At 51.3% G+C, this 27290-nt stretch overlaps 1 protein-coding gene across 1 annotated transcript in view; it reads right to left on the bottom strand.

The window, feature by feature from the left end:
• NFIC (nuclear factor I C) overlaps positions 1 to 25510 on the bottom strand; it is a 40401-nt gene extending 14891 nt beyond the window's left edge. The window contains exons 1-7 of the mRNA XM_075584443.1: positions 25360 to 25510; positions 25159 to 25233; positions 23553 to 23676; positions 21420 to 21544; positions 9245 to 9373; positions 7134 to 7318; positions 6832 to 6985 (exon numbers count right to left, since the gene is read on the bottom strand). Coding sequence (XP_075440558.1) covers positions 6832 to 6985; positions 7134 to 7318; positions 9245 to 9373; positions 21420 to 21544; positions 23553 to 23676; positions 25159 to 25233; positions 25360 to 25387 — 820 coding nt within the window. The 5' untranslated portion in view covers positions 25388 to 25510. The remainder of the gene's footprint in view (positions 1 to 6831; positions 6986 to 7133; positions 7319 to 9244; positions 9374 to 21419; positions 21545 to 23552; positions 23677 to 25158; positions 25234 to 25359) is intronic.
• Between the last annotated feature and the right edge of the window lie 1780 nt (positions 25511 to 27290).

Raw genomic sequence — 27290 nt, 5'->3', positions numbered from 1 at the left:
AGACTGTGGGCACGCAGCGTACAGACAGTGGGCACGCAGCGTACAGACAGTGGGCACGCAGCGTACAGACAGTGGGCACACAGTGGGTATCGGGGCACTGATGGTTCCGTAAATGCAGCAAACACTCGCCCGTAAAACCGGTGTAAAAAGCGTTAGGAAATAAAGGAGCCACCCTGGATAATTCGCATTTTTGGCAAATCTTCCCTGAACCAGGGGGAGTCCTCTAACCAGGTCACCCCTGGGCAAACAGGGGAAACAATATGGCCGCAGGGGTCAGTGTTTACACTGGCAGCCAATAGAAAAGCCGCTTTCTTTTAGTGACCCTGGCGGCCAAATAAATGACACATCTCCCGGTTCAGGTAAGATTTAAAAAAAAGTTCTCGGAGGGGATTACTGATTTAATCTGCTGGTTGGTGCAGTTGGGTCCAGCTGCCACTGGGTGTCAGCGTTGAGCATGTTAGATGTACCAGGGTGGAGGGAAGGGGGGGAGGAGGTCTGTATAAGGCTGGGACCATGGCGCCTTCGCCCGCGTGGAGGCGTGCGGAGACTGCGGGAAAGCAGGTGCTTTCCCTGGTCATGGTCGACGGGCCATGGAGGGCGTTCCTAGGGGGGTCACGGAGTTGGTTCGCCCTCATTGGGCGAACCGCTCACGTGACCCGCGTGTCACGCCAAGAAATCAGTTTCAACTGATTTCTTGCGCAACGCGCGCCCCCTCCTGCCTCCGCCCGCACGGTCTATGGGCGCGATCACTGCCGTAAGGCAGTCTGATCGCGCCCCGTGCGGACGCCTCCGCGCCATCTCCCACACCATGGACTTGGCCTTAGGCTAGTGACCAACTCCAGTCCTCAAGGACCACAAACAGGCCAGGTTTTCAGGATATTCCTGCTGCGACTGAGTCACTCACCTGTTGGTGGCCCCTGAGGGCTGGAGTTGGCCACCCCTGCAGTGGAGTGAACGGATGGAGGTGACACTTGCAGGGATACTGCCCACCCCTTGGGTGTCTCTGCAGTGGGAGATGCCATGCGCCCCTTTGCAGGTATCACGGTGTCACCCTGCAGTGGGAGATGCCATGCGCCCCTTTGCAGGTATCACGGTGTCACCCTGCAGTGGGAGATGCCATGCGCCCCTTTGCATGTGTCACTGTGTCACCCTGCGGTGGGAGATGCCATGCGCCCCTTTGCATGTATCACGGTGTCACCCTGCGGTGGGAGATGCCATGCGCCCCTTTGCATGTATCACGGTGTCACCCTGCGGTGGGAGATGCCATGCGCCCCTTTGCATGTATCACTGTGTCACCCTGCGGAGGGAGATGCCATGCGCCCCTTTGCATGTGTCACTGTGTCACCCTGCGGTGGGAGATGCCATGCGCCCCTTTGCATGTGTCACTGTGTCACCCTGCGGTGGGAGATGCCATGCGCCCCTTTGCATGTATCACTGTGTCACCCTGCGGTGGGAGATGCCATGCGCCCCTTTGCATGTATCACTGTGTCACCCTGCGGTGGGAGATGCCATGCGCCCCTTTGCATGTATCACTGTGTCACCCTGCGGTGGGAGATGCCATGCGCCCCTTTGCAGGTATCACGGTGTCACCCTGCGGTGGGAGATGCCATGCGCCCCTTTGCATGTATCACTGTGTCACCCTGCGGTGGGAGATGCCATGCGCCCCTTTGCATGTATCACTGTGTCACCCTGCGGTGGGAGATGCCATGCGCCCCTTTGCATGTATCACTGAGTCCCCCTGCGGTGGGAGATGCCATGCGCCCCTTTGCATGTATCACTGAGTCCCCCTGCGGTGGGAGATGCCATGCGCCCCTTTGCATGTGTCACTGTGTCACCCTGCGGTGGGAGATGCCATGCGCCCCTTTGCATGTGTCACTGTGTCACCCTGCGGTGGGAGATGCCATGCGCCCCTTTGCATGTATCACTGTGTCACCCTGCGGTGGGAGATGCCATGCGCCCCTTTGCATGTGTCACTGTGTCACCCTGCGGTGGGAGATGCCATGCGCCCCTTTGCATGTATCACGGTGTCACCCTGCGGTGGGAGATGCCACGCGCCCCTTTGCATGTATCACTGGGTCACCCTGCGGTGGGAGATGCCACGCGCCCCTTTGCATGTATCACTGTCACCCTGCGGTGGGAGATGCCATGCACCCCTTTGCATGTATCACTGTGTCACCCTGCGGTGGGAGATGCCATGCGCCCCTTTGCAGGTATCACTGGGTCACCCTGCGGTGGGAGATGCCATGCGCCCCTTTGCATGTGTCACTGTGTTACCCTGCGGTGGGAGATGCCATGCGCCCCTTTGCATGTGTCACTGTGTCACCCTGCGGTGGGAGATGCCATGCGCCCCTTTGCATGTATCACTGTGTCACCCTGCGGTGGGAGATGCCATGCGCCCCTTTGCATGTATCACTGGGTCACCCTGCGGTGGGAGATGCCATGCGCCCCTTTGCATGTGTCACTGTGTCACCCTGCGGTGGGAGATGCCATGCGCCCCTTTGCATGTATCACTGTGTCACCCTGCGGTGGGAGATGCCATGCGCCCCTTTGCATGTGTCACTGTGTCACCCTGCGGTGGGAGATGCCATGCGCCCCTTTGCAGGTATCACTGTGTCACCCTGCGGTGGGAGATGCCATGCGCCCCTTTGCAGGTATCACGGTGTCACCCTGCGGTGGGAGATGCCATGCGCCCCTTTGCAGGTATCACTGTGTCACCCTGCGGTGGGAGATGCCATGCGCCCCTTTGCATGTGTCACTGTGTCACCCTGCGGTGGGAGATGCCATGCGCCCCTTTGCATGTATCACGGTGTCACCCTGCGGTGGGAGATGCCATGCGCCCCTTTGCATGTATCACTGTGTCACCCTGCGGTGGGAGATGCCATGCGCCCCTTTGCATGTATCACTGTGTCACCCTGCGGTGGGAGATGCCATGCGCCCCTTTGCATGTATCACGGTGTCACCCTGCGGTGGGAGATGCCATGCGCCCCTTTGCATGTATCACTGTGTCACCCTGCGGTGGGAGATGCCATGCGCCCCTTTGCATGTATCACTGTGTCACCCTGCGGTGGGAGATGCCATGCGCCCCTTTGCATGTGTCACTGTGTCACCCTGCGGTGGGAGATGCCATGCGCCCCTTTGCATGTGTCACTGTGTCACCCTGCGGTGGGAGATGCCATGCGCCCCTTTGCATGTGTCACTGTGTCACCCTGCAGTGGGAGATGCCATGCGCCCCTTTGCATGTATCACGGTGTCACCCTGCGGTGGGAGATGCCATGCGCCCCTTTGCATGTATCACGGTGTCACCCTGCAGTGGGAGATGCCATGCGCCCCTTTGCATGTATCACGGTGTCACCCTGCGGTGGGAGATGCCATGCGCCCCTTTGCAGGTATCACTGGGTCACCCTGCGGTGGGAGATGCCATGCGCCCCTTTGCATGTATCACTGTCACCCTGCGGTGGGAGATGCCATGCGCCCCTTTGCAGGTATCACTGGGTCACCCTGCGGTGGGAGATGCCATGCGCCCCTTTGCATGTATCACTGTGTCACCCTGCGGTGGGAGATGCCATGCGCCCCTTTGCAGGTATCACTGGGTCACCCTGCGGTGGGAGATGCCATGCGCCCCTTTGCATGTGTCACTGTGTCACCCTGCGGTGGGAGATGCCATGCGCCCCTTTGCATGTATCACGGTGTCACCCTGCGGTGGGAGATGCCATGCGCCCCTTTGCATGTATCACTGTGTCACCCTGCGGTGGGAGATGCCATGCGCCCCTTTGCATGTATCACTGTGTCACCCTGCGGTGGGAGATGCCATGCGCCCCTTTGCATGTATCACTGTGTCACCCTGCGGTGGGAGATGCCATGCGCCCCTTTGCATGTGTCACTGTGTCACCCTGCGGTGGGAGATGCCATGCGCCCCTTTGCATGTGTCACTGTGTCACCCTGCGGTGGGAGATGCCATGCGCCCCTTTGCATGTGTCACTGTGTCACCCTGCAGTGGGAGATGCCATGCGCCCCTTTGCATGTATCACGGTGTCACCCTGCGGTGGGAGATGCCATGCGCCCCTTTGCATGTATCACGGTGTCACCCTGCAGTGGGAGATGCCATGCGCCCCTTTGCATGTATCACGGTGTCACCCTGCAGTGGGAGATGCCATGCGCCCCTTTGCATGTATCACGGTGTCACCCTGCGGTGGGAGATGCCATGCGCCCCTTTGCAGGTATCACTGGGTCACCCTGCGGTGGGAGATGCCATGCGCCCCTTTGCATGTATCACTGTCACCCTGCGGTGGGAGATGCCATGCGCCCCTTTGCATGTATCACTGTGTCACCCTGCGGTGCGAGATGCCATGCGCCCCTTTGCATGTATCACTGGGTCACCCTGCGGTGGGAGATGCCATGCGCCCCTTTGCATGTGTCACTGTGTCACCCTGCGGTGGGAGATGCCATGCGCCCCTTTGCATGTATCACGGTGTCACCCTGCGGTGGGAGATGCCATGCGCCCCTTTGCATGTATCACTGTGTCACCCTGCGGTGGGAGATGCCATGCGCCCCTTTGCATGTATCACTGTGTCACCCTGCGGTGGGAGATGCCATGCGCCCCTTTGCATGTATCACTGTGTCACCCTGCGGTGGGAGATGCCATGCGCCCCTTTGCATGTGTCACTGTGTCACCCTGCGGTGGGAGATGCCATGCGCCCCTTTGCATGTGTCACTGTGTCACCCTGCGGTGGGAGATGCCATGCGCCCCTTTGCATGTGTCACTGTGTCACCCTGCAGTGGGAGATGCCATGCGCCCCTTTGCATGTATCACGGTGTCACCCTGCGGTGGGAGATGCCATGCGCCCCTTTGCATGTATCACGGTGTCACCCTGCAGTGGGAGATGCCATGCGCCCCTTTGCATGTATCACGGTGTCACCCTGCGGTGGGAGATGCCATGCGCCCCTTTGCAGGTATCACTGGGTCACCCTGCGGTGGGAGATGCCATGCGCCCCTTTGCATGTATCACTGCCACCCTGCGGTGGGAGATGCCATGCGCCCCTTTGCATGTATCACTGTGTCACCCTGCGGTGGGAGATGCCATGCGCCCCTTTGCAGGTATCACTGGGTCACCCTGCGGTGGGAGATGCCATGCGCCCCTTTGCATGTGTCACTGTGTCACCCTGCGGTGGGAGATGCCATGCGCCCCTTTGCATGTATCACGGTGTCACCCTGCGGTGGGAGATGCCATGCGCCCCTTTGCATGTATCACTGTGTCACCCTGCGGTGGGAGATGCCAGGCGCCCCTTTGCATGTATCACTGTGTCACCCTGCGGTGGGAGATGCCATGCGCCCCTTTGCATGTATCACTGTGTCACCCTGCGGTGGGAGATGCCATGCGCCCCTTTGCATGTGTCACTGTGTCACCCTGCGGTGGGAGATGCCATGCGCCCCTTTGCATGTGTCACTGTGTCACCCTGCGGTGGGAGATGCCATGCGCCCCTTTGCATGTGTCACTGTGTCACCCTGCAGTGGGAGATGCCATGCGCCCCTTTGCATGTATCACGGTGTCACCCTGCGGTGGGAGATGCCATGCGCCCCTTTGCATGTATCACGGTGTCACCCTGCAGTGGGAGATGCCATGCGCCCCTTTGCATGTATCACGGTGTCACCCTGCAGTGGGAGATGCCATGCGCCCCTTTGCATGTATCACGGTGTCACCCTGCGGTGGGAGATGCCATGCGCCCCTTTGCAGGTATCACTGGGTCACCCTGCGGTGGGAGATGCCATGCGCCCCTTTGCATGTATCACTGTGTCACCCTGCGGTGGGAGATGCCATGCGCCCCTTTGCATGTATCACTGTGTCACCCTGCGGTGCGAGATGCCATGCGCCCCTTTGCAGGTATCACTGGGTCACCCTGCGGTGGGAGATGCCATGCGCCCCTTTGCATGTGTCACTGTGTCACCCTGCGGTGGGAGATGCCATGCGCCCCTTTGCATGTGTCACTGTGTCACCCTGCGGTGGGAGATGCCATGCGCCCCTTTGCATGTATCACTGTGTCACCCTGCGGTGGGAGATGCCATGCGCCCCTTTGCATGTGTCACTGTGTCACCCTGCGGTGGGAGATGCCATGCGCCCCTTTGCATGTATCACTGTGTCACCCTGCGGTGGGAGATGCCATGCGCCCCTTTGCAGGTATCACGGTGTCACCCTGCGGTGGGAGATGCCATGCGCCCCTTTGCATGTGTCACTGTGTCACCCTGCGGTGGGAGATGCCATGCGCCCCTTTGCAGGTATCACTGTGTCACCCTGCGGTGGGAGATGCCATGCGCCCCTTTGCAGGTATCACTGTGTCACCCTGCGGTGGGAGATGCCATGCGCCCCTTTGCAGGTATCACGGTGTCACCCTGCGGTGGGAGATGCCATGCGCCCCTTTGCATGTGTCACTGTGTCACCCTGCGGTGGGAGATGCCATGCGCCCCTTTGCAGGTATCACGGTGTCACCCTGCGGTGGGAGATGCCATGCGCCCCTTTGCATGTGTCACTGTGTCACCCTGCGGTGGGAGATGCCATGCGCCCCTTTGCATGTATCACTGTGTCACCCTGCGGTGGGAGATGCCATGCGCCCCTTTGCAGGTATCACTGTGTCACCCTGCGGTGGGAGATGCCATGCGCCCCTTTGCAGGTATCACTGTGTCACCCTGCGGTGGGAGATGCCATGCGCCCCTTTGCAGGTATCACGGTGTCACCCTGCGGTGGGAGGGGGCAGCCTCCATAGTAAAATACTGAGATTGCTGCCACAAAAATGGTAGCCCAACTCCCACAGTGCCTTTCTGCCCCACAAGGTACTCACTGGGGGAAGTGGGCGAGGTGGTGCCCCCGTCAGACGTGGTGGTTGATTTGGTGTCGGAGCTCAGCGAGAGGCGAGTCATCCCCGGAGGGGGCGGGGCCAGCATTTGCGTAGAAATATAGTGACTCGAAACCTTCACCTGGCCGCTCCCATTCAGCTGAGAGGGGGAGGGGAGAGAGGTATCAGTCAAACAAATAACGGGTACCCGTGCCAAGTATTGATAGTACAACTAGTACCCCCCACACAGTACTGCCCCCCACACAGTAGTGCCCCCCCACCCCCTCTGTACTCCGCTCCAGTCTTACCGGGATTGGTTGCTGGTTAGAGGGGTCGCACGCGAGGGACACCAGGTCTTTGAGGGGGTCCTGGGGGTTGAGGTGAGGGGGATAGCGTATAGCCGTGTGGGGAAAGTAGGTGGAGGTGGCTTGGGGGAGGAGGGAAGAGGTGGGAAAGTGTAATGTGGCGGAGGTGTGAGGACTGCGAGCCAGGCCTGAGGAGAGTGGAGTGGGGAGAGATGGGAGGGAGGGTGGGGAGAGATGGGAGGGAGGGTGGGGAGAGATGGGAGGGAGGGGGGGGGGAGAGATGGTTTTGAGGGGGGGGAGAGATGGGAGGGAGGGGAGGGAGAGATGGGAGGGAGGGGGGGGGAAAGATGGGAGGGAGGGGGGGGAGAGATGGGAGGGAGGGGGGGAGAGATGGGAGGGAGGGGGGGAGAGATGGGAGGGCGGGGGGGGGGAGAGATGGGAGGGAGGGGGGGAAGAGATGGAGGGAGGGGGGGAGAGATGGGAGGGGGGAGAGATGGGAGGGAGGGGGGGGAGAGATGGGGGAGAGATGGGAGGGAGGGGGGAGAGATGGAGGGAGGGGGGGGGGGAGAGATGGGAGGGACGGGGGGGAGAGATGGGAGGGCGGGGAGAGATGGGAGGGAGGGGGGGAGAGATGGGAGGGAGGGGAGGGAAGAGAGGGAAGGTAGGGGGGGAGAGAGGGGAGAGAGGGAAGGGAGGGGGGAGAGAGGAAGGGAGGGGGGAGAGAGAGGGAAGGGAGGGGGAGAGAGAGGGAAGGGAGGGGGGAGAGAGAGAGGGAAGGGAGGGGGGAGAGAGAGAGGGAAGGGAGGGGGGGAGAGAGAGAGGGAAGGGAGGGGGGGAGAGAGAGAGGGAAGGGAGGGGGGAGAGAGAGAGGGAAGGGGGGAGAGAGAGAGGGAAGGGGGAGAGAGAGAGAGGGAATGGAGGGGGGGAGAGAGAGAGGGAAGGGAGGGGGGGGAGAGAGAGAGGGAAGGGAGGGGGAGAGAGGGGAGGGAGGGAGGGGGGAGAGAGGGGAGGGAGGGAGGGGGGGAGAGAGGGGAGGGGAGGGGGGGAGGGAGGGGAGGGGGGGAGGGGAGGAAGGGGGGGGAGAGAGGGGAGGGGAGGGGGGGAGAGAGGGGAGGGGGGGAGAGAGAGGGGGGAGAGAGAGGGGGGGAGAGAGAGGGGAGGGGGGAGAGAGAGGGGAGGGGGGGAGAGAGAGGGGAGGGGGAGAGAGAGAGGGAGGAGAGGGAGGGGGGGGGGAGAAGGGAGGGGGGGGAGAAGGGAGAAGAGAGGGGAGGGGGGGGAGAGAGAGAGGGGGAGAGGGATGGGAGGGGAGAGAGAGGAGGGATGGAGGGGGAGAGGGGAGGGGGGAGAGGGGATGGGGGGAGAGGGGAGGGGGGGAGAAGGGAGGGGGGGAGAAGGGAGGGGGGGAGAAAGAGGGGAGGGGGGAGAGAGAGAGGGGAGGGGGGGAGAGAGAGAGGGGAGGGGGGGAGAGAGAGAGAGGAGGGATGGGAGGGGGAGAGGGGGGGGAAGGGGGGGAGAGGGGAGGGGGGAGAGGGAGGGGGGAGAGGGAAGGGGTGGGAGAGGGAAGGGGTGGGAGAGAGAGAGGGGATGGAGGGGGGAGGGGAGGCGAGAGAGATGAGACGGAAAAGGGGAAAGAGATGGTAGGGAGAGATATAGGATTGTGGGAAGAGATACAGCATGGGGGCGATAGGATGGGGGAGGGGAGAGAGAGGAGGGAGAGAAGAGAGAGATACATAAATATACAATAAAACAGGGCTCTTCAGCTGCTGACCCATGTGTGGCCCTTAGGACTCTCTACTCCTGCTAATTTCATACTTGTTGCTTAGGCCGCAACGTGTAGTTTTATAAACTGAAACTCACGTGTATGTTCGGCTTTGTCCCCGCTGGCGCTGAGCGTGCTCATGCTTAGAGCATGAGCGCCGGTTGTCCTGCAACTTGTGGGCGCGCGCGCGGGGGGGGAGGAGGAGGGGCGCATTGCGGGCTATCGAGCAAGCGGGAACGTTTAAAAAATATGTTTATTAAAGCGCCGAGCGTGTGTGCCCATTGATCTGACGGGACTATGTGCTCACCCATGTGAACCTCTAGGGCTATACACTCAACCACTTCCAAACACTCACCGCTATGCACGGCTATGACAGGCCTGTGATGCTGTGTGTAGCCGCTGATCCGCGGGGACGTGTCCTGAGGGGACGGGCTATGAAACGGTGACATGTCCTTCTCAGATTTCTTCACCGTGGGCGACATACCTGTCCGGCCAATCAGAGGACAGAACAGAAGTCACATGAATGTCACGCCCCTGAACTGAGCATCCTATATATGGATCCTAGCTTGGTTTTATATCACTCTGCATGTTACTATATAGCTCTGCATGGTATTATTACATCACTCTGCATGGTATTATATCGCTTTGCACGGTACTATTATATTCCTCTGCATATTACTATATCGCTCTGCTTGTTATTATATCGCACCGCATGGTAGTATTATATAGCTCTGGGTGTTATTATATTGCTCTACATATTACTATATCGCTCTGCTTGTTATTATATCGCACAGCATAGTATTATTATATCACGCTGCATAGTATTCTATCGCTCTGCATGGTATTCTATCGCTCTTCATGGTATTATATCTCTCTGCATGGTATTATATCTCTCTGCATGGTATTATATCTCTCTGCATGGTATTATATCTCTCTGCATGTTATTATATCTCTCTGCATGGTATTATATCTCTCTGCATGTTATTATATCGCTCTGCATGTTATTATATCTCTCTGAATGGTATTATCTCTCTCTGCATGTTATTATATCTCTCTGAATGGTATTATATCTCTCTGAATGGTATTATATCTCTCTGCATGTTATTATATCACACAGCATGGTAATATTATATCGCTCTGCATGTTATTATATCACTCTGCATGTTATTATATCGCTTTGCATGGTACTATTATATTCCTCTGCATATTACTATATCGCTCTGCTTGTTATTATATCGCACCGCATGGTAGTATTATATAGCTCTGGGTGTTATTATATTGCTCTACATATTACTATATCGCTCTGCTTGTTATTATATCGCACAGTATAGTATTATTATATCACGCTGCATAGTATTCTATCGCTCTGCATGGTATTCTATCGCTCTTCATGGTATTATATCTCTCTGCATGGTATTATATCTCTCTGCATGGTATTATATCTCTCTGAATGGTATTATATCTCTCTGCATGTTATTATATTTCTCTGCATGGTATTATATCGCTCTGCATGTTATTATATCTCTCTGAATGGTATTATATCTCTCTGCATGGTATTATATCTCTCTGCATGGTATTATATCTCTCTGCATGGTATTATATCTCTCTGAATGGTATTATATCTCTCTGCATGTTATTATATCACACAGCATGGTATTATTATATCGCTCTGCATGTTATTATATCACTCTGCATGTTATTATATCGCTTTGCATGGTATTCTATCGCTCTGCATGTTATTATATCTCTCTGCATGGTATTATATCGCTCTGCATGGTATTATATCGCGCCACATGGTATTATATAGCTCTGGGTGTTATTATATTGCTCTACATGTTACTATATCACTCTGCATGGTATTATTTTGCTTTGCATGGTATTATTATTATGCATCGCTCTGCATGCTACTATATCACCTTGCATGGTATTATATCGCGCCACACGTTATTATATCGTGCCACATGGTATTATTATATCACGCCACATGTTATTATAGCTCTGGGTGTTATTATATTGCTCTACATGTTACTATATCACTCTGCATGGTATTATTATTATGCATCACTCTGCATGCTAATATATCACCTTGCATGGTAGTATTATAATCGCTCTGCATGGCCTCATAGTGCTCTGCGTGTTATATCACTCTGCGTGCTATTATATTGCTCTGAATGTTACTAGATCTCTCTGCATGGTATATTGCGCTCCATGGTATTATATCGCTTTGCATGGTATTATTATATCGCTCTGCTTGCTACTATATCGCTCTGCATATTATTATATCATGCTGCACGGTATTATATCACTTGCATGTTACTATATCACTCATTATTATATCATGCTGCATGTTACTATATTGCTCTGCATGATATTATTATATCATGCTACATGTTACTATATCGCTCTGCGTGTTGCTATATTGCTCTGCATGTTATTATTATATCATGCTACATGTTACTATATCGCTCTGGGTGTTACTATATCACTGCGTGTTACTATATTGCTCTGCATGATATTATTATATCATACTACATGTTACTATACTGCTCTGCATGTTATTATTATCATGCTGCATGTTACTATATCGCGCTGCATGTTATTATTATATCATACTACATGTTACTATATCGCTCTGGGTGTTACTATATCACTGCGTGTTACTATATTGCTCTGCATGATATTATTATATCATACTACATGTTACTATACTGCTCTGCATGTTATTATTATATCATGCTACATGTTACTATATCGCTCTGGGTGTTACTATATCACTGCGTGTTACTATATTGCTCTGCATGATATTATTATATCATACTACATGTTACTATACTGCTCTGCGTGTTATTATTATCATACTACATGTTACTATACTGCTCTGCATGTTATTATTATCATGCTGCATGTTACTATATCGCGCTGCATGTTATTATTATATCATACTACATGTTACTATATCGCTCTGGGTGTTACTATATCACTGCGTGTTACTATATTGCTCTGCATGATATTATTATATCATACTACATGTTACTATACTGCTCTGCATGTTATTATTATATCATGCTACATGTTACTATATCGCTCTGGGTGTTACTATATCACTGCGTGTTACTATATTGCTCTGCATGTTATTATTATCATGCTGCATGTTACTATATCGCGCTGCGTGTTATTATTATCATGCTGCATGTTACTATATCGCGCTGCGTGTTATTATTATCATGCTGCATGTTACTATATCGCGCTGCAATGCATTGCTTGGCTCTCCAGCAGTAAAAAGGTCAACATTTGCTCCAGATTGAAGCTGAGCTGCTGGGCCCTGTGGTGTGTGAAGGGTTAAGCTATTCCATGGCTGAGTGAGGTCACTTGGTTGGTGCTAATGAGGTTACATCCTCCTGTCTCCCTGAGATTGCATTAACCCCCTCCCTTCCCACAGTGTGCCGGGCGAGGAGGCTGTGTGTGTGTAATCCATGCACCGCCGCAGAGAAGGGTGTGTGGTTGTGTGACAAAAAAAAACTATTTCCGTGTATAATCCCAGAACCTGTCTGAAGATGCTCTAACACTCTGATCCTTTGTGCAGATGTAGCAAGCCGAAGTGGTTTGGGTGCGGGTGCCACCCGTAGTCACGCAGCCGCAGTGATTGTGGCACCGGAGGATTAAAAGCAGCGTGATTGCGGCAGACACTGTCTCCAGCACCGCAGACATTCGCTTCGTCGACCGCGACGCCGGGGACAGTGAGTCTTACTACATCTGTACATCTGGTCACCGCTTCTGTAACATATCTCACCGAGCACTTACGCTTTGTCTAATATATATATGAGATATGACATGTATATATATATATATATATATATATATATATGTAGAGGTATCAGTACCGTGTTAGCCGAGCTTGTAACATCGCCGGAAGAAGAGATCAGTGTATCTCGAAAGCTCGCACAAATAAAAGCATTTCGTTAGCCACAGAACGGTATTATCTATTTTTTTTTGATTATATATATATATATGCAGCAAGCACTCCAGTGTAGATATCCAAAAACGCCTGGTGCTAGTCCAATAAATAATGTAGAGAGTAGGTTACCATCCAGCAGGGCAGCAAAGAGAGGCAGCACTCAGAGGTAAGTCAGCAATACAATGTATTGAAACGCACAAAAATCTGATGTTTCTATTGTCTATATATGTACAGGTGTGTGTGTGTGTATATATATATATATATATATATATATATATATATATATATATATATGTAAAAAAAATAATATATGTGTGTGTGTGTGTGTGTGTGTGTGTGTGTGTGTGTGTGTGTGTGTGTGTGTGTGTGTGTGTGTTTATTTATATTTCACAGGCCGCTGAGCCCAATGAAACCAGCTCTTGATCTGGATCCAAATACAACCACAGACTGTACAAAGACATTAAGTGAGGGGCGGGGAGAGAGAGGGGGGAAGAGAGAGGAGGGGGGAAGAGAGAGGGGGGGGGGCATCAGGAGCCGGCAGGGTCACCTCAGGACAGCGTTCGCTCAGCTATAATACAGTAAACAGCAGATGTGACTGTGCAGGGAGGAGGCCCCTCAGCCTGCAGAGAACTCCCTGCTACTCCATACCGCTAACTCCCTGCTACTCCGTACCACCAGCTTCCTTCTACTCCCCAATGCTAGCTCCATGCTACTCCACACCGCACTACCAAACTCCTTGCTACTCCCCACCGCCATCTCTCTGCTACTCCACACCGCACTACTCCCCATCTCCCTACTCCACATTTCCTACTTCCTACACTACACCACCAAATCCCTACTACTCCAAACCACCATCTCCCTGCTACTCTGCACCATAAGCTCCCTGCCCTGCTACTTCATGTATTATTTGTTTTACTCTGTGCCCAGGACATACTTGAAAACGAGAGGTAACTCTCAATGTATTACTTCCTGGTAAAATATTTTATAAATAAATAAATAAATAATTAAACTTCACTCTGCACCACCATCTCCCTACTACTCCACACTGTCATCTCCTTGCCCTCCTACCCAACATTGCCAACTCCCCGCTACTCCAAACCAACATCTCCCTGCTACTCTGCACCACCAACTCCCTACTACGCCAAACCGCCATCTCCCTGTTACTCTGCACCGACCATCTCCCTGCCGTGCTACTCCACTCTGCACTGCCATCTCCCTTCTACTCCACAGCACCATCTCCCTGCTACTCCACAGCACCATCTCCCTGCTACTCCACACCACCATCTCCCTGCTACTCCGCACCACCAACTCCCTGCTACTCTGCACCACCATCTCCCTGCTACTCTGCACCACCATCTCCCTGCTACTCTGCACCACCATCTCCCTGCTACTCTGCACCACCATCTCCCTGCTACTCTGCACCACCATCTCCCTGCTACTCTGCACCACCATCTCCCTGCTACTCTGCACCACCATCTCCCTGCTACTCTGCACCACCATCTCCCTGCTACTCTGCACCACCATCTCCCTGCTACTCTGCACCACCATCTCCCTGCTACTCTGCACCACCATCTCCCTGCTACTCTGCACCGCCATCTCCCTACTACTCTGCACCACCAACTCCCTACTACGCCAAACCACCATCTCCCTGCTACTCTGCACCACCATCTCCCTACTACTCTGCATCACCATCTCCCTGCTACTCTGCACCACCATCTCCCTGCTACTCTGCACCACCAACTCCCTACTACTCTGCACCACCAACTCCCTACTACTCTGCACCCCCATCTCCCTGCTACTCTGCACCACCAACTCCCTACTACGCCAAACCACCAACTCCCTACTACGCCAAACCACCATCTCCCTGCTACTCTGCACCACCATCTCCCTACTACTCTGCACCACCATCTCCCTGCTACTCTGCACCACCATCTCCCTACTACTCTGCACCACCATCTCCCTACTACTCTGCACCACCATCTCCCTACTACTCTGCACCACCAACTCCCTACTACGCCAAACCGTCATCTCCCTGTTACTCTGCACCGACCATCTCCCTGCCGTGCTACTCCACTCTCCACTGCCATCTCCCTGCTACTCCACAGCACCATCTCCCTGCTCTGCTACTCTGCACTGCAAGCTCCTTGCCCTACCACGCCACTCCCTACTACTCCATACCACCAAGTCGCTACTACTTTGCTCCGCCAACTCCCTCCTACACTGCACCGCTAAGTCCCTGTTATCCTACATTGCTAACTCCCTCCTACTCCATACCACAAACTCTCTACTACTCCGCACTGATATTACACAGTACTAACTCCATCCTACTCCATACCACGAACTCTCTACTACTCCGCACTGATATTACACAGTACTAACTCCATCCTACTCCATACCACAAACTCTCTACTACTCCGCACTGATATTACACAGTACTAACACCATCCTACTCCATACCACGAACTCTCTACTACTCTGCACTGATATTACACAGTACTAACTCCATCCTACTCCATACCACGAACTCTCTACTACTCCGCATTGATATTACACAGTACTAACTCCATCCTACTCCATACCATGAACTCTCTACTACTCTGCACTGATATTACACAGTACTAACTCCATCCTACTCCATACCACGAACTCTCTACTACTCCGCACTGATATTACACAGTACTAACTCCATCCTACAGTACTTAGATATAATTGCTACTCATTACTGACTAGTACTGTCTGATTACCGTCCCTAATAGTCTGCAGTCAGTAAGTCACCCTACATAAGATATAAAACCAGCACTCTCTGAGCCGGTCCCTGATAATGTGAGTCAGGAGGTCACCGTTGCACAGAGAGGTTGTGTTTCCTCGGTGGTGGTTGTGGGGCAGGTGAATCTTGGAAACCATGGGGCTGTGGCCTTGATGTTTGTGAAAGTGATGATCTTTTGCAACGGAAAGAGATTTCAGGAGAATTCAGAGAGATTTAAGAGAATGCTGAGCCTGAAAGAATGAGGAAGAAGCACAAACAGGTGAGGTGCTGGTTCTGTCTGGGGAAAGTAACATACAAACCCAGAGCAGTAAATCCCAGCAGCAAAGTAATGTTATAACAGAGAGCAGAAAGAAAAGAGAGGCTGAGCTGGAAAAGAGGAGGCGGGCGGCAAGAGATTGCAGGCAGACAAACAAGCCTTATAGCAAAGTGCCCAACATAATGCAGAGGCTGAATGTGCCAAGGGAAGAGAGGCTGAGAGTCCTCAGCACATGGAAACCGAGGCTGATAGTCTCCTACATGAGGGGATTGCAGCAGGAGTCAGTCAGGAGGCAAACACAGGTACAGTACACTGCAAAGAGCAGCTGAGGAAGAAACCAACGAAAGAGACCCATGGAAACTTTCTTCTCACTCACAGCCCATTGCTATAAACTCTGAAGAGGCAATGGAGCTAAAGTGTGAGCCAGAAAGGGTTAACTCCGTGAGAGAAACACAGACCATACAGGTACCTGAACAAGCACTGCTAACCTGGAACAACTTTCAGCTGCTGGGAGACATAGAAGCTCCAGAGGAAATCTCCCTGAGAGAGGTAAATGGGATCAGCTCTTTAATCAGCACTGACAGTGTTTCAGCTGCTGGGGGCTCAGACTGTCAGGAAATGACAGAACCAGCAAAACCCAGTGATTCACAGCAAAACGCATGGAAATCACTTAAAGGTTTGAGATTCTTTCCCACTATTCCCAATAAGAAATCCTTTAAGAAGAAGGAATGTGGCGAGGCTGATATTTCTATGACCAAGAGAGGAAGATCCAGGTTTGGATTATGTGGGGCAAACACTCAAAGAAATCCTTGCGCTTTGACCCAGAGCATGTTTACGCCTCCTGCATGGCCCTTATTCACCATATTATATTAGTTTTAAGACCTCCACACACACACAGACTTTCTGGGAGAGATACAAAGCAGTGAGTAGCAGCTCTGAGTGTAAGTTTTTTGAAGCCACAGCATTTTCTAAACCTGAGATTGATGGTGAATATCATCTGTGATCATGAATCTATCCCAGTGGCCGACATTGAGTTCTGGCTGAGTACTGGCTCAAGCGCCAGTGTGACATACTCAAAGGACCGAAGAAACTCTACAATGATGAATACTGGAATGGAGGATATCAGTTTGAGGTTAAACTTGCATGTGCAGACAACACTGACATGCTTGCCAAACTTCCTATACATTGCAAATGAAAGAGGAAGGCGTTTTTACCGTGGGCAGCCCAAATGCTGCTTTCTGTGTAGATCAAGATCACACTTTTCATCAGGATGTTACAAAATCAGACGCAGCCTATGCAAAGGTATGGGGCATCGAAATGAATGCAAGAATAATATTCTGTATAACTTGTACTCAAAAAGTGGACCTTCATATAACATCTGTCCCCATGCCCAAAATAATCAAGCGCAAGAGTATATTCTGCAGCATTCTGCAACAGCGGTGGATTGAGACCTGTACTCCGAAACACAGAGGCCAGCTACAGAAAAGAGGAACTCCATGGGTTTGTATCTGATTGAGGACGTTTTAAATGAAATCCACAATCAGATTACAGTGGAGAGAAGGACCCAAGAGTTAATCCCCTCCTCTCTCATACTCCACAGAACAAAAACTCACAAGAGGGACCAGTACACCACGAGAGGCATGAGATGGAGCAGCCTCTTGAAAGTGCAATAGAACAAAGTCCGAAAGCTCTCCCTACTCCAGAACATCTACAAGCAGCGAGTGATGGTGAGGAAGCAGGAGGATCCACATAGGAGGTTCAGAAGTCCAGGAAGAAAACTCCCATAGCTGCAAAGTCTGCAAATAAGAACATTCCTCGTGCAGCTGACCTTGTTCAAAATTTTTTTTTTTTTTAAAGCTACATTAATGCTGTGATTGACCGCTTAAGGACACGAAACATGTTTCAGCCACTACAAAAAGTCCTGGGCTGATAGGGTGGAAGATAGTGATGATGATGATGATGATGATGATGATGATGAAGAAGAAGATGCAGGGCAACAGGAAACAGAGGAGCTGAGTACCCACAAAACCCCTGATACAGAAGCAACAAGGAATTCCCAGGAGGCATCATCAAGACATTAGCAGGAGTGAGATGGAACAACACCCGGCACCCAATGTTATAAATATGGTCGCCACCCCGAATGTAGATGACAAAAGCAAAAAAGCTATACTGTAGATACACAGCACGTAGAGATGACGCCGCCTTCAAACAAAAGAGGGTCATCGCCTGGCAAAGGGAGAAGAACGAAGGAGAAAAAGAAGCACAAATAGAGGACATGTGGAGGTCAACAGCAACTCAGAATGACACATCCATCACCCCTCTAAGAGTAGGGTCTTTAAATGTTAATTCAATAAAAAACAGGAAAAGGAGATCGATGGCATATAGCGCTTTTAAGGGCCTTGACATTTTATTCCTCTTCCAACACATATTGAAGTACCAGGATAGACGTGAGGTTTTAGTGGAAGTATTGGCTAAAGTTTATCATTCCTCTCTGGGAGGGATGGGTCTCTCTCACTGTCCGTGTGAATCCCTTTTGACCTTATTATATAAGAAAGGGGATCCGAAAGATTTAAAAAGTTGGCGGCCAATAGCCTTACTAAATAACGATTATAGAATCTTGGCGAAGGTCCTTATAAATCAGATGAGTAACGTCACTGAGAAGGTGAGAATCCTATGCCATTAAAGGAAGGAACGTCGCAAAAAATGTAATTCATCTTAGGGAGATGTTTGAAATGGGCAGAAATGGAGGTCTATCAGGGTACTTGTTGAATCTTGTCCAGGCCAAACCCTATGATAGGGTGGATCATGCCTATCTTTTTAAAACTCTGAAAAGGTTTCCCAGATACCTTTGTCGAGAAACTGGTGTTGCTCTATGAAGGAGCTTGAAGGAGCTTATGGAAGACCGCTATCATTAATGGCTGGGTGTTAGACAGGGCTGCCCATTGAGCCCCTTATTATATGTCTTCTCCATAGACCCCTTTTTAAGACACACGGAGCAGAATAGTCTCATTTAAGCCATACCCTGTGAGGGTTCCAAACTCGAAGGACGTGTTAAGTGTCAGACGTATGCAGATGACATTTGTATATATGTTGCCTCAAAAAGGTCACTTGAAGCCAGGAGATAAATAAATATTGGAATGTTTCTAATCCTGTGATGAATCAGGATAAATCAGTAGCTTGTTGGTTGGGAGAAGAGGAAACCCCTTTTAGTCTACCTGAGGATATTTAGATAGATAAAGCCTTGTTTAAAAGTTTTAAGAATTTATTTTGAAAAAGATCATTCCGGCTTCCACAACTGGGAGGAGAAATGAAACATCTGTAAATTAAACGTACAATGGTGGAAGAAGTGGAAGTTCTCTTTCAGGGAAAAGTTAAAATGATTATGGTTTTTGTCTATTTAAGTACAGTATTTCCTCATCCTGTGGAAATCACTATTACATTATATAGCTTTCCCCCTTCCTCCCCCCCAATTGCTCTGGGGAAAATCATTTAAATGTGTTAAAGCGAGACATCACTTATTTGCCCAGAGAAAAAAGTTGGTTTGGGAATGGTGAACACTGGATTATTATTTTTTCTCTAATTGTTTTATGTTTTAATTTGCAGAATTTTCTCAATAGAGATGACCAATTTTGGCATATATACATTTTAGGAAGTGGGTGTCTCCTCTTCAAAACTGGCTAGATGGAATAAAAAATGTTTTTATTGTAAGAGGTGTATACGTACCAGAATATATGAGGATTATATACAAATTCTTAAATAAATGTAAAATGACGGCTTAGGAAATTACTTGTTCCCAGGAAAAATTGTACTGGGTGGTATGGAGTCAAGCAATTAGATCTAAAATACTGTTATATAGAGCAGCAGTGCCAAACTGGGTCGGCGGGAGATTTTTCTAGGGTGGGGCGCGGGCGGTTGCAGAGGCTCCAAGGCATGTAAATTAAATGCCGGGGGGGGATCGTGTGAGGCTTCTGCAACACCCCACTTACCTTGCTTCTGCCGGCTGTGTGACGTGTCGCCATGGCAATGCAGTATCAGATGACGCCGCGGGGCCATGTGACGTCTCACGTTTCAAATGACGCCACGGGTCACGTGACGTCACATGACCCGCAGTGCAATTTGATGCGGGTGCATGGTGGGGGGGGGGGGGGGGGGGAAGGGGCGCGAGAACCGGGGCAAGCAAGACAGGGGGACGCAGCAGCAAAAGTTTGCGCTCCCATGATATAGAGGACCAGAAAGTGGCCGTACAGAATCTATTAGACCGGGATTCAGGATACAGTCGGGTTGACTTTCCATGGTCGTCTATATGTAAGAGCAAATTTAAAGTATAAAAACATAGAGGATAGGAACTGCCCCCGAGGTTCCTGTGTTGGGATCTTGGAGAGGATGGAGAACCTCCTCCTGGAGAGTCCCTATGCAGTAGAGATGTGGGAATGCATGGCCGCCTCCTTACAAACGCTAGATTTAAATGGTCAAACCTATTGTGAAATAGTGTACGGTTTGTTTAGAAATCAGTTGAGGGGTTCACAGTGTGAGCACAGTGGTGTTAATTAATGGACTGGTTATGTAGAGGTTGTGGATCACCCGCAGTCTTCTCTCCACAGAAAGGGTTCTCGTGCCTGTAACCAGTGCGGTGTAACAGGTAAAGCAGCAGGTAAAATAAATAAGACAGAGAGAGAGGTGGGATATAAAGTCCTGGGAGGGAAGATGGGCGGGTGTTCAGATATAGAAGTATGTAAATGTTTTCTGTATATAGTGCAAATAAGATATATTGTATATTGTAATTGGTTACGTTTGTTGCTTTTGCATTAATATTTTTATAATAAAAAAATACCCTACATCAGACATACACCCAGGACTGTCTGATCATGTCCCTCATATTCTGCAGACAGGGAGTCATATAATAAAATGACATGTTATACAGACAGAGAGTGTCCCCCCCCCCCTCCCACAGCCTCAGTCCTGCTTTTGAAGGGACAGTGTCATTTGAATTGGCCCAGCTGCCCCCCACCCTTGATGAGCAGCTAATTGGACTGTCTAAACAGGAAGACAAACAGGAGAAAGAGAGGAGGGGAGTGAGGGGCAGTGCTGACCCCTACGGGAGGGGACCTTACACAACATATTAATATGACACATAAAAATAGAATAATCAGTAAGACAGCATTATAAGTGGTTAATAACAGATCTTACAAGATCTGTAAGAGTCCAGTGGGGTTTCTGGGCCAAAGAGCTTACAATCTATTAGCAATAAGGAATGGATGGTAGCCCAACTCCTGAAGCCCTCCTATTTACCCAAAGCGCTTACAATGTCCTAACAATAAGGTAGTTACAGTACAGTAACCAAAAGCCTCAAGGCCTTCTTAAATCTCTTAGCAACAAAGCACTCATGGTAACCTAACTACTGAGGCCCCACTAATTGGGGTTGGCGTTCAGGGGTTTGGGGCACTTGTCGTAACCTGACTTGTGAGGCGATGGTGTGGTGTTTGGGTTTCTCAGTAATAAGGCATTCATGCTGGCTCCTGGGTGTGGTCTCCGGGCCAGAGGGTACTACTCACCCCCCTCCATGTCCTCGGTCCAGTTCCGGCTGCTCCCGGTGGGGGAGGTGGGAGAGGTGTAGTACTCCCCACCGGGGCTGGTGTCAATGTCATCCTCTAGTGAGCCGGACTTGTGCCGCTTACTCCTGTGTATGGGGACAGAGGGATAGAAACACATCTGTGACACACACATACATGGAGAGACACAGTGTGACACACACACATGGAGAGACACAGTGTGACACACACACATGGAGAGACACAGTGTGACACACACACATGGAGAGACAGTGTGACACACATACATGGAGACACAGTGTGACACACACACATGGAGAGACAGTGTGACACACATACATGGAGACACAGTGTGACACACACACACACATGGAGAGACAGTGTGACACATACATGGAGACACAGTGTGACACACATACATGGAGACACAGTGTGACACACACACATGGAGAGACACAGTATGACACATACATGGAGAGACACAGTGTGTCACACATACATGGAGGGAGACTGTGTGACACATACATGGAGAGACAGTGTGACACACATACATGGAGAGAGACTGTGTGACACATACATGGAGAGACACAGTGTGTCACACATACATGGAGAGACACAGTGTGTCACACATACATGGAGAGACACAGTATGACACATACATGGAGAGACACAGTGTGTCACACATACATGGAGAGACACTGTGTGACACACATACATGGAGAGACACAGTGTGACATACACATGGAGAGACACAGTGTGACACATACATGGAGAGACACAGTGTGTCACACATACATGGAGAGACACAGTGTGTCACACATACATGGAGAGACACCGTGTGTCACACATACATGGAGAGACACAGTGTGTCACACATACATGGAGAGACACAGTATGACACATACATGGAGAGACACAGTGTGTTACACATACATGGAGAGACACTGTGTGACACACATACATAGAGAGACAAAGTGTGACACACATACATGGAGAGACTGTGTGACACACATACATGGAGAGACACAGTGTGACATATACATGGAGAGACACAGTGTGACGCACATACATGGAGAGTGACTGTGTGACACATACATGGAGAGACACAGTGTGACACACATACATGGAGAGAGACTGTGTGACACATACATGGAGAGACAGTGTGACACACATGGAGAGACACAGTGTGTCACACATACATGGAGAGACACAGTGTGTCACACATACATGGAGAGACACCGTGTGTCACACATACATGGAGAGACGCAGTGTGTCACACATACATGGAGAGACAGTGTGACACATACATGGAGAGACACAGTGTGTCACACATACATGGAGAGACACTGTGTGACACCCATACATGGAGAGAGACTGTGTGACACACATACACGGAAAGACACAGTGTGACACACATACATGGAGAGAGACTGTGTGACACACATACATGGAGAGACACAGTGTGACACACATACATGGAGAGACACAGTGTGACACACATACATGGAGAGACAGTGTGACACACATACATGGAGAGACAGTGTGACACACATACATGGAGAAACAGTGTGACAGAGAGACACCATACCCTCCAACTATATCTATTTAGCAGGTACTGTACCAGTTCTTATGTCCTGTACCTCAGAACCTTCAGCTATTGAAAGCATCGGGGAGATTAATGACTTCTCTGCTAATGATCAGCAGGTTATGGGCGATTTAATACTAATGTGTGTGTGTGTGTGTGTGTGTGTGTATATGTATATGTATATATATATATATATATATATATATATATATATATATATATATATATATATATATATATAATGAAAAAGACACATTTTATTGGTAATATGATCTTCGCGTGTAGAAAATTGCCGTGTTACATAGCTTCCTTAGGAGGGGTCACCTGTTTGAAATCTCATTTACGCAGTGAAGTACCTAATATAGTGGACCTATTTTCATGCTGCAAATGTTGGAGGGTCGGAAATACAGCTGTGACACACAGAGACACAGTGACACATTCAGACACTCACAGTCACACACACTCAAGTGACACCGGTCACATGCACAAAGCAACACACAGTGAAACACTCAGGGTCTCACACACTCTGTGACACACTCGGGGTGACTCACCCACTGGACGATGTGCTGGGGAGGGTCCTCCTCATCCCGGTGCCTGGGGGGTTCAGATCATATGCCAGGTGTCCCTGTAACTCTCCCAGAGAGAAATTGGGACCTGCACCGGACACAACGGGAGCTGCAACAACACAGTGACAAGTTTCACATGCAGGAAAGGGGCATTCACTGTCACACTCAGGAAGAGGATCTCTTTCAGTGTGTCAGTGTCACACACACAGGGAGAGGATCTCTTTCAGTGTGTCAGTGTCACACACACAGGGAGAGGATCTCTTTCAGTCTGTCAGTGTCACACTCAGGGAGGGGATCTCTTTCAGTGTGTCAGTGTCACACACACAGGGAGAGGATCTCTTTCAGTCTGTCACTGTCACACTCAGGAAGAGGATCTCTTTCAGTGTGTCAGTGTCACACACTCAGGAAGAGGATCTCTTTCAGTGTGTCAGTGTCACACACAGGGAGGGGATCTCTTTCAGTGTGTCAGTGTCACACACAGGGAGAGGATCTGTTTCAGTCTGTCAGTGTCACACTCAGGGAGGGGATCTCTTTCATTAAAACACACACAGGGAGGGGATCTCTTTCAGTAAAACACACACAGGGAGAGGATCTCTTTCAGTGTGTCAGTGTCACACACACAGGGAGAGGATCTCTTACAGTCTGTCAGTGTCACACTCAGGGAGGGGATCTCTTTCAATGTGTCAGTGTCACACTCAGGGAGGGGATCTTATTCAGTGTGTCAGTGTCACACACTCAGGAAGAGGATCTCTTTCAGTGTGTCAGTGTCACACACAGGGAGGGGATCTCTTTCAGTGTGTCAGTGTCACACACAGGGAGAGGATCTGTTTCAGTCTGTCAGTGTCACACTCAGGGAGGGGATCTCTTTCATTAAAACACACACAGGGAGGGGATCTCTTTCAGTAAAACACACACAGGGAGAGGATCTCTTTCAGTGTGTCAGTGTCACACACACAGGGAGAGGATCTCTTACAGTCTGTCAGTGTCACACTCAGGGAGGGGATCTTATTCAGTGTGTCAGTGTCACACACTCAGGAAGAGGATCTCTTTCAGTGTGTCAGTGTCACACACAGGGAGGGGATCTCTTTCAGTGTGTCAGTGTCACACACAGGGAGAGGATCTGTTTCAGTCTGTCAGTGTCACACTCAGGGAGGGGATCTCTTTCATTAAAACACACACAGGGAGGGGATCTCTTTCAGTAAAACACACACAGGGAGAGGATCTCTTTCAGTGTGTCAGTGTCACACACACAGGGAGAGGATCTCTTACAGTCTGTCAGTGTCACACTCAGGGAGGGGATCTCTTTCAATGTGTCAGTGTCACACTCAGGGAGGGGATCTCTTTCAGTGTGTCAGTGTCACACACATAGGGAGAGGATCTCTTTCAGTCTGTCAGTGTCACACTCAGGGAGGGGATCTCTTTCAGTGTGTCAGTGTCACATACATAGGGAGAGGATCTCTTTCAGTCTGTCAGTGTTACACACACAGGAGAGGATCTCTTTCGGTGTGTCAGTGTCACACACGCGGAGAAGGATTACTTCAGTCTACCAGTGTAACACCGAGGTTAGTGTGAATGGGTGTGCGTTACTCACTTCTAGACACTTGAATTAATTCTGTGACGCTGAAAACTCCAGAAGTGACAAAACTGTCCTGGAAATCTGACATATCTGCAGAGACAAAACAGCTGTGACAGGAATCAGAGACACGCGAGTGTGATGCCACACACAGATTACTCACAGAGTGCTCACTCACACCCCACATCCCACTGACACACAGAGCTCACTTACACTCACCCAAGTTGATGGGCTTAGTGTCCTCCATGTCTGAGCCGATAGCTGTGCGAGGGCTGCTGTCCTGTTCTGAGTCTGAAACACAGGGACACACAGAGGTAACCTAACTCCTGAGGCATCAGGACTCAGATAAGTGAGATCTGGATGAGACACGAGCACGCAGTACATTAAATTAGTCACAGAGACTGCTCTCCAATGAGTGAGACTGCCCCCCAGTAAGTGAGACTGGCCCTACTCCCGTGAGAGACAATTCCCCCACTCCCATGAGAGAGTCTGCCCCCACTCCTGTAAGTACAGATGTGGCAAGCCTTACCATCTCCAGAGCTGCGGCTCCGAAGATAGCGCTGCCGCGACACCGCTGGGGGGGGGGATGGGGGAATGGGGGGGGGGGCATGCTCTTGGATTTGCCCCTGCATTGATAATCCTTTGGCACAGGGGAAGTCGCGGTTGCAGTCCCGCTGCTTGCCCCAGTGCTGTAAACAGCAAGTCTTGCTACATCTGTAGAACTGGAAAACCGAGCGGAGGGTGCAATGTTAAAAGAGTGGAGCGCTGGGTAGGTAGAGGAGGGAGAGGTGCAGAACACTGTATAACCATCAGGGACATTGTATCAGTTATGTATACACCGACCCCACTCAGCGCCACAAATGTGCACAGAACATGTTAAATGGGACCCGACATAACATCACTGTGTATCCTCTCTGACCCCTCTGCTCTTCGTCTCTGACCCCTCTGCTCCTCGTCTCTGACCCCTCTGCTCCTCGTCTCTGACCCCTCTGCTCCTCGTCTCTGACCCCTCTGCTCCTCGTCTCTGACCCCTCTGCTCCTCGTCTCTGACCCCTCTGCTCCTCGTCTCTGACCCATCTGTGCGTCTTCTCTCTGCTCCTCGTCTCTGACCCCTCAGCTCTTCCTCTCTCTGTCCCCCCGCGCCTCCTCTCTCTGTCCCCTCTGCGCCTCCTCCCTCTGTCCCCTCTGCGCTTCCTCCCTGTCCCCTCTGCGCCTCCTCCCTGTCCCCTCTGCGCCTCCTCTCTCTGTCCCCTCTGCGCCTCCTCTCTCTGTCCCCTCTGCGCCTCCTCTCTCTGTCCCCTCTGCGCCTCCTCTCTCTGTCCCCTCTGCTCCTCCTCTCTTAGTCCCCTCTGCGCCTCCTCCCTCTGTCCCCTCTGTGCCTCCTCCCTCTGTCCCCTCTGCGCCTCCTCTCTCTGTCCCCTCTGCTCCTCCTCTCTGTCCCCTCTGCGCCTCCTCCCTCTGTCCCCTCTGCGCCTCCTCCCTCTGTCCCCTCTGCGCCTCCTCCCTCTGTCCCCTTTGCGCCTCCTCTCTCTGTCCCCTCTGCGCCTCCTCTCTCTGTCCCCTCTGTGCCTCCTCTCTCTGTCCCCTCTGCTCCTCCTCTCACTGTTCCCCCCGCGCCTCCTCTCTCTGTCCCCCCGCGCCTCCTCTCTCTGTCCCCCCCGCGCCTCCTCTCTCTGTCCCCCCGCGCCTCCTCTCTCTGTCCCCCCGCGCCTCCTCTCTCTGTCCCCTCTGCTCTTTCTCCCCTTTCCCTGTCACATGCTGCATACGCTCTGAATTAACATGTAAACTCGCCCGCCCCATCTTTAGGCAGTGGCTCCTCCTCTCGTGTCACTGTCCCCTCTGCTCCTCCCCCTGTGTCACTGCTTGATGTGTCCCGGCCCTGCTCCTCCCCCCTCGCTCACTCTCTGCGGCTCTCTATAAATATCCCGCTCCTGCGCTGCTTCTCCTGCAGACGCTGAGCTCAGCATTCTCGCTCCCAGCCTTGGAGATTACATCCACAGATCTGTCCTCCCTGCAGGGATAAAAACACCTCCCCCCCCCCCCCCCACACACACACACACCACCCCAACCAGGAGAACCGGCACAGATTATACCCACACCAGGACTGCTATTTAACCACATCACTGCCGAAGGGGCCTGCAAGGCATTGC

Source organism: Ascaphus truei, unplaced genomic scaffold, assembly GCF_040206685.1.
Source record: "Ascaphus truei isolate aAscTru1 unplaced genomic scaffold, aAscTru1.hap1 HAP1_SCAFFOLD_594, whole genome shotgun sequence".
Classification (NCBI taxonomy): domain Eukaryota; kingdom Metazoa; phylum Chordata; class Amphibia; order Anura; family Ascaphidae; genus Ascaphus; species Ascaphus truei.
This window is presented reverse-complemented; position numbering and strand designations above follow the sequence as displayed.